This window comes from Lissotriton vulgaris, chromosome 1_1 (assembly GCF_964263255.1).
Source record: "Lissotriton vulgaris chromosome 1_1, aLisVul1.2, whole genome shotgun sequence".
NCBI classification, from domain to species: Eukaryota; Metazoa; Chordata; class Amphibia; order Caudata; family Salamandridae; genus Lissotriton; species Lissotriton vulgaris.
The window spans coordinates 1,010,058,900-1,010,073,652 of record NC_141685.1 but is presented as its reverse complement, the minus strand read 5'-3'; the positions used below and the strand labels follow the sequence as shown (position 1 = coordinate 1,010,073,652).

The window sequence follows — 14,753 nt, the reverse complement described above, 5'->3', positions numbered from 1 at the left end:
CTCGGCCAGCGAGGAGCAATGAGGAGGAGAGTGCAATGTTCCCTCTTCATCTTCTGCAGAATCCTTGGTATTAACGGTATCGGGGGAAAAGCGTATGCATAGATTCCTGACCATCTCATGGACAGGGCATTCCCTCTTGACCCCAGTTGAGGAAATCTACTGGCGTAGTACAGGCATTTGCTGTTCTGCTGTGTCACAAACAGTTTCAGAGTTGGTGTGCCCCAACTTCGGAAGATCCTGTTCACCTGTTCCTGTTCCAGCTCCCATTCGTGGCAACCTGTGAGGGATCTGCTGAGGTTGTCGGCTAAGGAGTTTTAAACCCCTTGTACATGCTCCGCTCTGAGTGTTATGCTGTGTTGTATAATCAACTCCCACATTTCTTGAGCTTCTTGCGATAGGGATAGAGATCTCGTTCCCCCGTGTTTGCTTATGTAAAACATGCTGGTGGTATTGTCCGTACCCACCAGTACTGAAGAATTTGCAATTCTCGGAAGGAACGCTTGCAGAGAAAGGAAAATGTCTCTTAATTCGAGACTGTTGATGTGTTTCTGCCGATACTGATGAGACCATCGGCCTTGAATCTGGAGGTCCTGAAGAAGGCCTCCCCATCCCTCCATTGATGCATCCGTAGTCGGAATGAACTCCGGGATAGTTTGAAGAAATGTGAGGCCCCGAGACAGATTGCTTTCTTTCGACCACCATTGGAGAGCTTGCCTAATTCTGGGTGTCAATTTTATGCGATCGTCGAAAGATCCTCCTATTTGTTGCCATTGTTGTTGCAATCCCTCCTGTAGTGGCATCATCCTGAGTCTTGCAAAGGGAACTAGGTTGATTGCTGAAGAGCACATACCTAGAAGAGACGCATATATCCGGACAGAAAGTGACTTTTTTGCTGAGATCTGTCTTGCCAGTCTTCGGAGTCTGTCCTGACGTTCCTGAGACAAGATGGCTTTGCAGCTTTGAGTGTCCAGTGAGGCTCCCAGAAAGGTTAACACCTGTTGGGGTTGCAATTGTGACTTCTTTGAATTTAGAGTGAGGCCTAGACTTGAGAATAGACGAAGGGCGCCTCTGACCGCCTGTCTTGTGCTCTGTTTCGATGGTCCTTTGAGCAGCCAATCGTCGAGGAAAGACCTGTATCCCCTGAGACCTCAATGCTGCCGAAACTGGGTCCAGGCATTTGGTGAATATTCTTGGTGCCGACTTCAGGCCGAATGGAAGCACCTTGAATTGAAAGTGGACCCCAGCCACTGTGAATCGAAGGTATTTGCGATGTTTGGGGTGTATAGGGATATGGAAGTAAGCATCTTCCAAGTCCAGAGAAGCCATAAAATCTCCTTTGTTGGGACAATTGAGCACATCTGTCAATGCCACCATGTGAAAGCTCTGTTTCTTCAAGAATTTGTTGAGCTTGCGCAGATCCAGAATCGGGCGCCACTCTGCCGACTTTTTCTTTATTAGGAAGAAACGAGAGTAGAATCCTCTTCCCTTCTGTGTGATTGGAATCTTCTCTATCGCATTCTTGCGAAACATGTTTAAGGCCTCTTTGAACAATAAGTGAAGACGAGGGCGGGGGACCGTTGGGCGGGGTCGTAGGTGGTTTCTTTAATAACTCTAAAGTGTGTCCTCTTTCTACTAAGTCGAGGACCCACTGGTCCGATGTGATGTTCCGCCATTGATGGTAAAAGACAGATCTTCGCGCCCACAGGAAGGAAAGGATATTGGACTGGCGTCCGACCTAGCTCATTGACGTTTGTTTGCATCTCATCCTTGATTGTTTGATCTGCGTCTCCCTCCCTGACGAGAGAAATTACTGGAAGTAGACTGTCGGTACGATGGCTGGTAATACGGTTGCTTGTACTGCGTTTGGTATTGCCTGTTCTGTTGATTTTGGTAACTCCCTCTGGAAGAAAATTCACGACCCCTTGCTCCTCTAAAAGAACCTCTCTTGTATTGCAGGTTACCAAGCGATTTTGCGGTGTCCGTATCTGTTTTGATGGCGAGCAAGGCATCATCTATGTGCTTACCGAAGAGCGAGTCCCCGTCGTAAGCCATATCGAGGATTTTTGTTTGCACCTCAGGTCTGAAGGAGGTTGCTCTGAGCCAGCCCTGGCGTCTAAGCACTGCAGCACCCGCTGACGGAAATTAGTATTTGCGATGTCTAGGGCGCAATCTATTTTCTCTGAAGCTGCTCTCTCTCCTTCAAGCAGTATCTTACGTGCCTCTTGTTGACGATCCTGCGGTATAAATTCAATTAATTCAGACAGCTCCGACCACATCTGTTGGTCATAGCGAGCAAGAATCGCAAGAGAATTCGCTGCTTTGAAAGAGGATGCAGCATTGATGGAAAACTTATTGCCTATTAGGTCCAACCTTCTGCCCTCTTCGTCCGGCGGTGTAGAGATTGGAGTGGACGGATTTTTGGACCTCTGTTGAGCGGCTTGGGATATCACAGAGTCTGGACGCGGGTGGCCTACCAAACAGGATGGAGTTTCTGGCGGTGCTCTGTACTTTTTTTCAATACGAGGAAGTACTGCAGGGATGGAAGCGGGTGTCTTCATAATTTTAAGACCTTCCTGCCAAATAAAGTCTATAATGGGTATGGCCCTGGTAATCCTCCTATATCCCTCTTTAAAATCGTGTAAAAAGCAGTCCGACTGCGGAGAATCAGAGGGTTGTGGCAGAGGAAGCGAAGGCATGGGTATTACGTAATCATCCCACAGATCAGCAGGAGTGTTGTCTTGAGGCAGCTCTCCTTCCTCTCTTCATCCGAAGAGGAAGTATCCCCACTCTCTTACGGTGCAGGTTCTGCAGTGTGTCTAGGTGACACTGGAGGCTGCGGTGGAGGAGGGGCAGGTACGTCCGCTGGTACCGGAGGTACAATTGGCGTAGACGGTGTCGGTGGGAACTTTTGGCGATCGTCAGCCAACATGGCTTGCAAATCCTGCATCAGCGAAGGAGGAAGAGGACTGGTCTCCTCCGAACGTGGAGGTATGGCTGTCTATAGAAAGGTGTAGGCAACTCCTCTTGGTAGTAACGCTCTTGAATATCCTCTTCGTCCTCTTCATCCTGGCATTTTATATGCAACTCGGATGGATAACGTGCAATCCCAAAGGGACCCTCATTATCTCCGTCATCCTCCTCAGAATCCTCCTCCTCCACATATGTTTCTAAAATCTGCGATGGTAGCAGTGGAGAAATATTGGAGTAGTCTTGCCTATGATAGGTCTTGATCTGAAAACTTTTCGTCGACGGGGCCGTCGTCGATGGGGTCTTCGTCGAAGAGGCCGTCGTCGATGGGGTCTTCGTCGAAGAGGCCGTCGTCGATGGGGTCTTCGTCGAAGAGGCCGTCGTCGATGGGGTCTTGGTCGAAGAGGCCGTCGTCGATGGGGTCTTCGTCGAAGAGGCCGTCGTCGATGGGGTCTTGGTCGAAGAGGCCGTCGTCGATGGGGTCTTCGTCGAAGAGGCCGTCGTCGATGGGGTCTTCGTCGAAGAGGCCGTCGTCAATGGGGTCTTCGTCGAAGAGGCCGTCGTCGGCGGGGCTGTCGTCGACGGGGGCGTCGTCGATGGACTCTTCTTAGATGATCCAGTCGTCGACGGGCTCTTCGTCAACGAGATTTTAGTCGTCGACGGGGCTTTTGTCGGATAGTTTAGCAGTCCCGCTAAGAGAATCGGGCCTAGAAGTCTAGGGGGACCTGATCTCAGATGCTACATGTTAACATGGGAATAACTTAGTGAGAGGTTTCGGCCAGGTCTATCTAAGTTCACATGAATATATGACATTTCTCCGCATGAAAACACTCCGCATACCATCACAACGCATTTTTTGGTCCGCAGATACCATGACTCTGCATTTTTTTATAACAAGGGAATGACAACTAAAAATGTTTCTAAACATGTACAACTACATTTACCACGCATTTCTTTAATAACGTTTCCTTTTACAACAATAATAAAAGTCAAAGAAATGCTTTTTTCCCCCCAATTTTGTCTTCGTTTATTACTGCATGGAGAGAATATAAATTCACTGTCTTCTTTCATGTATGCAGTGCACCATCTAGTGTCCGCATTCAGTGTCGACTAAGACAGTAAGTCTGCTTTTTTTTCTGACTTTTTTTTCCACTCTTCTGATAAAAAGAATAAAATGCTAATTCCACCGTGCGTCTGCTAACTCCTTTTTAAGTTACATAGCTCACCGTGACAGTGGTGGACAGCTCTCTTTATGAGACTGTACTTCCTCACATAGATGAGCCTCGTACAAACTCACCAGATTATCCCAGAGAGCTAAATTATTTCCTCTTTAATCCATCCTCCCGTCTGCTCCAATCAAGGAGAGAATCGGGAAGGGGGAGGTTATTCTCACTTCAGTAACCGGGCCAACATGTATTCTCTCTGTGTAGGAGCTCACAACAGTCCGGTTGCACATGACAGTCCAGTGGGTCCCACATTCCAGTACGTAGTCTTTGGGCCTCTACTAGAGCCTTCCCCTGCTACCCAAAGACTCCCCAATCTGTGCCCCAAGATGTCACTGAGTTCCAATTAGTCCTTGCGAAGTGATAGTATTGTACGTAGAAAGAATGCGGAGTGAAAGTATGCGTGGTAAAAGTATTCGTTGTGAAAAATTCTTAGTGAAGGTTGTTCACTGGTTCACATACCTCCAGCCGGCTAGCTGGATTCAGGCTCAGATACAAACTTCCAAGGGTGGCTTATTAGGGGAAGGCAACGACTTAGAGTTCAATCTTGTGACCAGACCTAGAGGGAAGAAAGAAGTCTCCTTCTGGTGCCAGTCAGTGTTGGAGGTAGTGGACGGAGAGTTCAAACTCGCTCAAGATCTATTGGGAAGTGTTTTACCAGGCCAAGATTGCGACACTCTATGGCAGACTTCGTGTAAACTCCTATATGATATAGTAAAGCCGGCATGGCTAAAAAGGAATCATCTGTACACCATCCACAGGGTTTACTTTACCCCGCTGAAGCTTTTCTAAAATTGACAAAGAGCTGCCCGTATGTTGCAAGAAATGTGGTCTGGCCTTGGCTTCTGACACACATATGTTTAAAGATTGTCCAGCTCTGGCCTCTTTTTGGGACAGTTTTGGCAAATTTATGTCGGACCTAATTGGAATCCCGCTAATCCTTGATATATCTTTGGTCTTTTTTGGCCTTCAGGAGAATGTTAGAGGCCAAACCAGATAGCTACTTTTTAACGCTGTGCTCCTGGCCAGGAGACAAATATGCATAAAATGGACAGAACCTGTCCCTCCTTCCTTTTTGGAATGGTAATCTTAGGTCCTGGCGAATTCTAAGTTGGATCTATCGAGAACTGGCAGCCAAAAGAAGAGAACTTTCTGGAATATTTTGAAATCACGATGAAACCCGGAGAAGCGACTTTTTTTCTCTCTCTCTCTCTCTCCTTCTTGGGTCCTATGATTATGCTGCAATAATACAAAGGAGCCCAGAGGGAACAAAAAGGTACAAAAGGGATCGCCCTCCACTCTAATCAAACAATTCACAAAAAAGATCCCTGTACCAAGGACAGATAGTGTTGTCTATCTACTCAACATGAGTATACACTGTTCTGGAAATATTACTGCAATTTACCAGAAACAACCCCCTTTCTCTTCACAGTGAGGTGTGTTTTCTCTAATGTCTTGCTGTCCACAATACACCAATATTTGTATCTAAAAGGTAAAGAAAGTTTCAGGGTGGCAATCAACTCAACGTGCCCAATGATGTCTGCCCTCAATCAGACAGTACATCCACCCACAATCAAACAGATAAGGAAAATAAAAAAATTTGTGGTGGGAAGGAAGGCACCTCACGGGCGAACAACCCTCGGGGAACTTGGCAGATGTTACCAATTCTATGCCCCTTTCTCATCATCGGTTGCCATTCCAATCCCAAAAGAAATGAGTGTACAAAACATGGAAAAAGTACAACACAAAAGCAAAAGATGCGTGAAAAGAGGTGCTAGACAGAAAGCTTTCGCCCGTGAGGTGCCTTCCTTCCCACCACAAATTTTTTTATTTTCCTTATCTGTTTGATTGTGGGTGGATGTACTGTCTGATTGAGGGCAGACATCTTTGGGCACGTTGAGTTGATTGCCACCCTGAAACTTTCTTTACCTTTTAGATACAAATATTGGTGTATTGTGGACAGCAAGACATTAGAGAAAACACACCTCACTGTGAAGAGAAAGGGGGTGGTTTCTGGTAAATTGCAGTAATATTTCCAGAACAGTGTATACTCATGTTGAGTAGATAGACAACACTATCTGTCCTTGGTACAGGGATCTTTTTTGTGAATTGTTTGTCCTATGATTATGCTGCCTGAACGCTCTAAGGCCAGGTCGGGACCACTCCCAGTATAAGCGGGGAGCCTCTAAGACAAGGCCATCTAGCTTCCAGAAGCTTGTAAAATAGAGTCATCTCAGTGGGCGTGTGGGTGTACACATCAGCAAGTCTTAGTGCCGGTAGGTGGGCGAGTTTAAACTCTGCCGCTCAGTTTGCTGAGTGTGGGTATGGACGGTCTGAATGTACACTCAAAGCAAGATGGACGGTAAATGAGGAAAAAAACAAACAACTTGCATGACAGATCTCTGGCTGTTAGGATCTAGTACAATCTGGCTTTATACAGAAGTAGAATTTTCCTAAAAAAAAACTTTGGTCACCAGCGTAAACACTGTCCGGGTGCCTATGGTAGCCCTCTTAGCATATCTGCTTCATGGAAAAGTCTTAGTCTGTTTCCATACAGAGATACACCTATAGGCAGCAAAATATTTTTTGTGCTGTAGACCAAGTCCTTTGACAGAAGTAGAGGCAGACTATGGCGCAACACAAACAAATCTATATCAGCACCAACGAAGATCGGTTTCACATGCAACCTCCCAACAAGCATAAGGCTATCTAATGAACTGTTAAGTCAGTGGCTAGTGACCAAACTAAATTCCAATAGAGTGAGTGAAAACTAAGGATAATAAAAAGACAACAGTGGTGAGAAAAAGATGTTGCACTGAAGATGTAAACATAATAAGGCAAAAGAGTAATCCTTAATGACGACAACAGGACTAGTAAACAAAAGGTTCTACACAGGCTGCTTTTGGTACTCACCAGTCTTTCACAAAGGACTGAAAGTGAAGAGAGAAGCCCATGTTACAGGGGAGCAGAGGGGGTTCCTCCTGAAGCACTTTTGTGAGCACCTCAAAGTCAGTCTTGCAGTTTATGTAGGGGAACTGACCTGTTGCCAACTCCACCTGAAAGGAAATGCAAAGATTCAGAATAGACACCAGTCTGCATCCTGAAAAAGTGAATAATTACCCGAAAATAGACAGGGCCACACAACACATGACCACACAAGAGCTTTAAAACACAAATGCTTGCATGAAAAACAGAAAGCACTGGTGAGCAAATGAGTTAGGACTGAAAATAGAGGGCGGCCCCAGGTGCGACTCAGAAAGGAGGGACATTTTCAACTGTTGCAATGTCTCTTGCCTACTGGCAGGGAACTTCGTCAAACTGCAGTGTAATCCTATTATGGAGCTAGGTGAACAATATTTGCACACCCACTCTAGTGTGTGGATAGTTCCGTCCTGTTCGCAAACTTTGTTGAAGAGGATTCCTAAGAAAAGAGTGAGGAAGAAAACAGAATCTGTCGTTCAAGCATGTAAACATTCATCAGTCACTCAAAGGACCCCATTGGTTAATAGAAAAAATTGCACAAGCTGCCTATGGTGTGTAATGTCCACAGAAAGTATGTGGAGAAGTTTCAGCAGCTGCACTACCCAACCTTCTCCTCAAAACACACTGAGATTTCAAGAGAGATGAGACCTCTAAAAGGTGACAGCGCTGGCTGCCAGAAAACATCCATGTATTTGTTTCCAATTAAAGGGATATTTAAGAGCACTGACCCAGCTCTAAGAAGAACAGTACTTTCCAGGAAACTTATGTGGTAGCAGAAGCTTCTTCTAGATTATATGATGCACACAGTACAGTTTGTTAGCAAAGCCAATCAAAGCTGCCAAGACTAGGAAGAGGAGAGGTCAATCAGGCAGACTTTAAATTCTGAGACCATCAACACATTAGATAGCCCCCTGGATCTTGTAGGTCCTAGTGATACTGTGGTTGTGTGTGGGGATTTTAACTGTGCCTATGAGCCACTAATTGGACTGGAAAAGGTTACAGAAGAAGAGGACACAGCCATCGGGTTGCCTTAATTAGTGGCAGGGCCACCTAAACCTTGCACTAATGCCGCATGGCAGATAGTACAGTTCAGTATAGAACACCGTTTAAGGGCATGCAATGGAAGGTTATTTCGTAAAGGGGACGAAAAAGCCTCTCTTAATACGTTCAAGAGTGGCAGTTCACAGTCGAGAATTGATTATATATTGCACAGCATCCACAGCTGGAGTAGAATAGTGAGCTTCAGAATAGAGACAAGGGATGATAGTGATCATTGACCACTATGCTTAGAGGTAATAGGCCAATTAACAAGGGATGACCAATAGTCGCTTGCATGCAAGATGTGCATCCCCTAGTAGGGAACAAACGAAGATCCGTCAAGTAGCCTAAGATCACAGGTAGCAAAGAGCTCATGACAATTTTCTAGAATACCTTTGCCGAAGTAGTAGGTGCACACCTAGAGACAAGTGATTTGCCAGCAACATCTATGCATATCTCCCTTGTTGCAAAGCTAGAACTCCTTCTCACTAAAAACATTGGGAAGAAATTGAAACCCAACTCTAAATTGGGATCAAAGGTAAAACCATGGCACACAGCAGAATGTAGAAGATCAAAGACATACTTACTTGAAAAAATAAAACAGGGAAACGCAGATTCAGTAAGAATGGCCAGGGATGTCCATAGGAGAGTATTGGCTATTGCCAGGAGAAATTGGGAGGAAAATAGCTGGCTCGATCTCTTGCAGGCAGAATAAACTAATAACTCGGCTGAGTTTTGGAAAATCATAGCATGCGGGGGCAAGGACCAGGCAGTTAGGACAGAGCATTATTTGGACTCAGCAGCTTGGACCGACCTCTTTACTGACTGGTATTCCAGCTTTCGACCCATTGTAGCTCTGACTGGAGACAGAGTGCCTGCCAATATCAAGGGAGACAGGGAGGTGATCGTTTTGTCACTGCAGGAGATCAACAATGTATAGGTCCCATATGTGAATGCTCTTAGCAATGCAATATCAGCAGGTGCCCCAATACTGGAAACGTGGAAAGGGGCTGAAATTGTCCCTATTCATGTAAAGGCAGCAAACAAACTAGGCCTGGGCGGTACATTTCGTTCCGCTTGCGGAATTTGGGTAATTTCTCGTTCCGCGGCGAAAATGAAATTGGCCACAATCATGCGTTCCGCGGAGAAAGCGAAATTGGCCACAATTCTGCGTTCCGTGACTTCGAACTTTTTTGCCTGTTCGCGTCCTCAAATGCATGTTCGCGAGATATTTCCCCCCCGAGCATGCAAACAGCGATTGCGAACAGTAAAAAAGCATTGCGAAATTTCTGCGTGTTCGCAGAGATTTTTTACCGTTTTGCGGATATTTGTGTAACGCAATTACGCAAATTCCGCCCACCCCTAAAACAAACCCGAAAATTACAGACCAATTAGTCTGATAGATGTACTTCAAAAAATCTACGCCAGACAGTTACTGAATAGACTTAACAACTGGATAGAGACCAACAACATATTGTCTTCATACCAGGCAGGATTTAGATCATGTTAGATCAAGTTTTTTAAACTTTTGGGCATTATTTGGAAATACGTTAAGATTAGGAAGGGCCAGATCTACGTAGCAATCGTCGATTTGAGAGCAGCTTTCTTCTATGCACTCAGAAAAACAAAAAGGTCCCTCCAACCTAGTAACACAGATACAAAGGCTACACAATGGAAACTATGCTAGAGTCCGTTGGGGAATGAATGGAGAACTCACAAAGCCAATCCCGATAGAGAGAGGAGTAAGACAAGGTTGCTAACTTGCTCCTACCCTGTTCTCACTATATATCAATGACGTGGTAAACCACCTACAAGATCAAGTAAATGACCCCCCTAAACTGAATGGGAAGTTGATACCGTTGCTGCTCTTTGCAGGCGATACCATACTGATCTCACAGACTCTAAAAGGGACTACAAAATATGATGAACGGTTTTAACAGACATTGTGCTGAAAAAGGTTTAAAAATAAATGCCATCAAAACCAGGTACATGGCCATAAACCCACATACAGGCTTTAAAAATAACCTTTTGCTGACTAACCAGAGAATAGAACATGCCACACTAATTTTACTTTCTTTGGGCATATTATTAGACTCCAAACAAGCTTGGAAACATCAAGTCACCACTCAGTACTAAGGTTAGCCCAAGGGACAGGGGCAATTCCTAAGAAGTATAGCTTGTCATCAAGCAAATCTGTGACACCAACGCTCGAGCTATACAAATGTAAGGTCCAGGCAGCATCACTGTATGGGTCAGAGCTTTGGGGTACCAGTGACACCAAACAACTGATAATTGGGGAAAATTAATTTGCAAGGAAACTATTGGGGCTACCACTATCAACACCACTCCCAATGTTACATGATTTAGACATGAAGCGTATAAGGAACCTTGCAACCACTCCTCTACTGCATATGTTTGTGGAGAACGCCAGAACTACTAGTATACAGAGAAGGTGTATGTGAATTACTGGCTATTGACACATGCATTACCTTCCCATGGCTAAGATTTGTCTTGAAATGGCTCATACAGTTATGTCTCGAATCATATTGGACCAACCCGCACAGTTTAACATTAAGCTGTAAAGACACACTGAAGGGAACCTACTGGCAATATCTATTGAATGCACTTTACTGCGACCCGAAATTAAGAAGGTTAATATCTCAATTTCTCATTATCAAGCCAAATCTGAGTCGCAAGGAGTTTCTTGACAATGTACAGCCGTACCTAGCAAGAACCTTATACCTAAAGCTAAGGTACAACATATTACAGATCAGGAGCCATACTGCAAACTCGGAGGGTAAGGAAGACCGTTCTTGACCTTATGCACTATATGCACTTTAGGGTCTATAGAAAATATAGAAAATACAGCACACATTCTGTTTTTCTGCCCGGCATATGATAGGGTTAGGAGGAAATGGATCGAACCATTTTGTAATTCATTGGGATTCAGAAAGCACCACGAGGGACTTAGGGTACTGGCTGCCAGAACATTACCACAGGTTATATTTGCCCTATCTAGATATCTGTTTATAGTGGGCCTAATAAGGAACAAGCATTTGCAATGCAATAGGTCTCGCATTCACGAGAGTTTGAGCTATTACAATTGCAAATAACAATGACTTTTATTTTTGTTTTCATTTTAAAAACATAAAGGGCTTTGTCATTTACAAAACCAATAGCTCCAACTTTCCTACTGCGAGACCTATTGGCAACGCCAGAAGCTTGTTTATATAGATGTCTGTGACAGGAGTACATTCCCGACCTCTCCCAGCGTAGGATTAGATGGGAGAGGAGTTGGTGATTTAATGCATTAGTGTGTGTGGGTGCAGACTGGCTTCCAAGCTGTATGCATTTAGATTTGCCTAAAGGGGTAACACACAAGACATTGGTAAAATCCAAACTCTCATATAATGTGTCCCAACATAATCAAATGGACTATCAGAATTCCACAATGACGAAAACGCTGCTTACCCCTGCGGTAAACAGATCATATATAAAAGGTTTACACATCTGCTGATAATTCCAAAATGCTTGTCCAAATTGACTATATATTTGCCATTAAGCAGGTTGTATGCAAAAAAAGTAGAGATATCTCTAACCAGAGATTTTAATTTCACAACGAGATGCCGTATATCTTGTGCAACCCAGCTTTTACAGTCCCCGGTGCGTGGGAGAATTTACCGGGAAATAAATGCCACTGCTAACTATTCCTGCGCCTCGTGAACCTTGGAGAAAACAGTCCCAACAGTCCATCCCTTTCAAAGCACGATAACAGTATCCCAAACAACCACTCAAATTAGTGTATACCGTGCTTAGAATTACAGACAATATTGTGTAATCGGGGAATCATCGAGATGGTAATTTTGGGCAGGGTTAGCTAAAGACATAAACGCGTTCAAACTCGTAACACATCACCTTGGAGTAGAACCAGGCTAGTAGTCAATGGCAAGGACTAGCCAAAATGCAGGTTTCCCCTTAGGGAAAAAATTCCTTTTAAAGCTAGAAGATTATGTCACGTGTATTTGGAGTTCCAACTAATACACACAGAATACTAGATCTGAAGTCTGCGGGATACAAAAAAAATAACAACAAATAGGGTACCTTGCTATACTATCGAGACAAATTATTTTATTTAAACGGATTATAAATGGCAGCACTTGCATGGAAATGCGTAGTTCTTGGATAAGTGGCGCAGGCCATGAAGCCGGTGCTGGGAGAAAGCGGGACAGAAACAGCACCTTGCAGACAGAGAGGTCGGCCTGTTCCCTGTGCTCACGGAAGCGGCGACGCCAGCACAAGGCGAGCCAGCTCCTAAAATCAAGACAACTTGTGAAAAAAGGTGAAGAGCAGGTGGCTATCGGCAGCGGATCACATCAAGGAACCAAGTGCGTGGCTGATAAGTCCCGTCCGCGTGAGTCTGCCCTAGTGACGAACCTACTTACCAGCGATAATTCAGCCACTGCGGTCTTCTAGATGCCCTCAAGCCTGGGCCCTGGCTGACACAGACATACGAGATCACTTGGCCGTGTTCACGCAGATCTCCCCCAAAGCACAGCCGACCACTAGTAAAGAGTCAGCATCTCTGCACCCCTTTCGCTGGGGCCGGCCCACTGACGGAAGGCGGGGAAGTGCAGCAGCTAACTGCTGTGCCGAGGGCACGTGCAGGCTCTGAGGCCCGATAGCCAATGAATAAATGACAACCGTTATCTCAGCCAACTAAACGTTGCAGTGTAGTATCTTGGGTTCAACAGCTAATAAACAAGGACAGAAAATTCTCCAAGCCAATCGCCGAAACCATACAGCACCATAACCAATCAAAAAAAAAAGAAAACGTCTTAGCCAATCCCGTGGCAATATTACCTCTGACCAATCACACGGCAGTACAGGATTTCCCGCTGTTACAGAACATGTTTTTGCCCACATGATTGGGTGTGTAGTGGTTTAGGTGTCAGACGCTGATCTCTTAATAGTTGTCAGAAGTCGGTGGAAGGGAAAGCAGGAGCCGACGGATTTCTTTGTTAAACTAGGAAGCCGGTGAGTGGGGCTTCGCCTTGTTGCTGAGCTGCGAGGGCGGGGGGCATGTGTGTGTGCGCGTGCGGCGGCGGCGGGGGGCTGTGTATGTGTGTGAGCGTGCGAGTGTGTATGTATCTTGGAGTCTGTGTGTATGCGTGTGTGTGTGTTTAAAAGAGGCCGATGACTGTGAGGGGGCTAAGGGTGTGTGTGTGTGAGCGAGTGTCTGCCTGTCTGTGTATGTATATGCGCGCGCATGTGTGCCAACTTCAAGACATCGGAGGGATGTGCACGGTGCGGGACGGAACGTGCGCGTTCGCGCACCCAAATCCGGCAGAAAAGCTCGTAACACCCTCTTGTCCCTAATTCCCCCAGACGGGCGGCTATACGTCTCCAGCTGGATGCATCCTTCGGCTGCAATACCAGCGAGACCTAAAAAAGCTGGGTTAAAGCTTTGACGCGTTAAAGATCAATACACTAATGACTGCAAAATATTCCTTGAATTGTGTAAATAACAAGATATTTTCCTTTTATTGTGTTACAAGAAGTTTAATGAATTTAAAAAAAGAGAACTCACTGGGGTGGTAATATTGAAACCTTACGGTGATCAGTTTACATTGTTTTAAACTATTTTATCAGTAACTTCTGACCCTTTTACTGAGACTATATAATATATGGTAGGATGTATTTTAGAATATTTCATGAATGATTGTATGACTATGAACCTTTTATGGCCTTTAGCCTAAATAAAGTATTTAAATGTATACTTAATTTAAATACAAATCGGAATCGGAGGAGAGGTCAACATTTGATAGAAACGAACAAGTTACTTACCTTCGTTAACGATACATCTGTAAGAAACATTAGTTAGTGATAGATTCCTTACCTTAGAATAACCACCAGGCGTCAGACTGGATCAGGAAAGCTTTCTTCAGCAGTACCCCAGCGCGTCGGTAGGCGTTGTCGTACGGCTCCACATACGTCGTTGGCGACTTAGTCGCCGAGATGACATTGCTGGAGCTACTTAGACGCGCCAGCGTGCTGACCTCAGTTCTGTACGCAAATTTCCGCGCCAGGAACGCAGAGCCATGCAAGATACCGACCACTGGTGCAGTGAAACTAGGGTCCTGGAAGGATGACCTTAACCCCAGAAATCAGTTTGCAGAAAGGGGAGGATGGGTGGGGCAGTATTGAATCTATCAATAAGGGAAATGCTACTTACCAGTATGCATCTGTTCTTGGCATGTAGAGCTGCAGAGTTGCACACTATGCATAGATTGCCACCTAGTGTTAGGCCCGGATGTTTGCAGTTTGTTTTGTAGAAAAGTCTTTGGAAGTCACGGGATAGGTGACTCCTCCTTTGGATGATACTGCGCATGTCATCGGCTCCATCCCCAGATTGTTTTTCACCATTAGGGAAGTGGTGGAGCTGTATAAGAGATAGTGATGTCCATGTGATAAGTATCTAATTAAGATAATACTGGAACAGATAAAGGTAGCCGGGGAGTCGGGTGGGCGTGTGCAACTCTGCAG

At 45.1% G+C, this 14,753-nt stretch overlaps 1 protein-coding gene across 2 annotated transcripts in view; it reads right to left on the bottom strand.

Moving 5' to 3' along the window:
- The window catches only part of MAP2K7 (mitogen-activated protein kinase kinase 7), a 219,550-nt gene that overhangs the window by 45,789 nt on the left and 159,008 nt on the right, over window positions 1-14,753 (bottom strand). For both annotated transcript variants that reach the window (XM_086961246.1, XM_086961253.1), the window contains one exon: window positions 7,104-7,246. In XM_086961246.1, coding sequence (XP_086817372.1) covers window positions 7,104-7,246 — 143 coding nt within the window. The remainder of the gene's footprint in view (window positions 1-7,103; window positions 7,247-14,753) is intronic.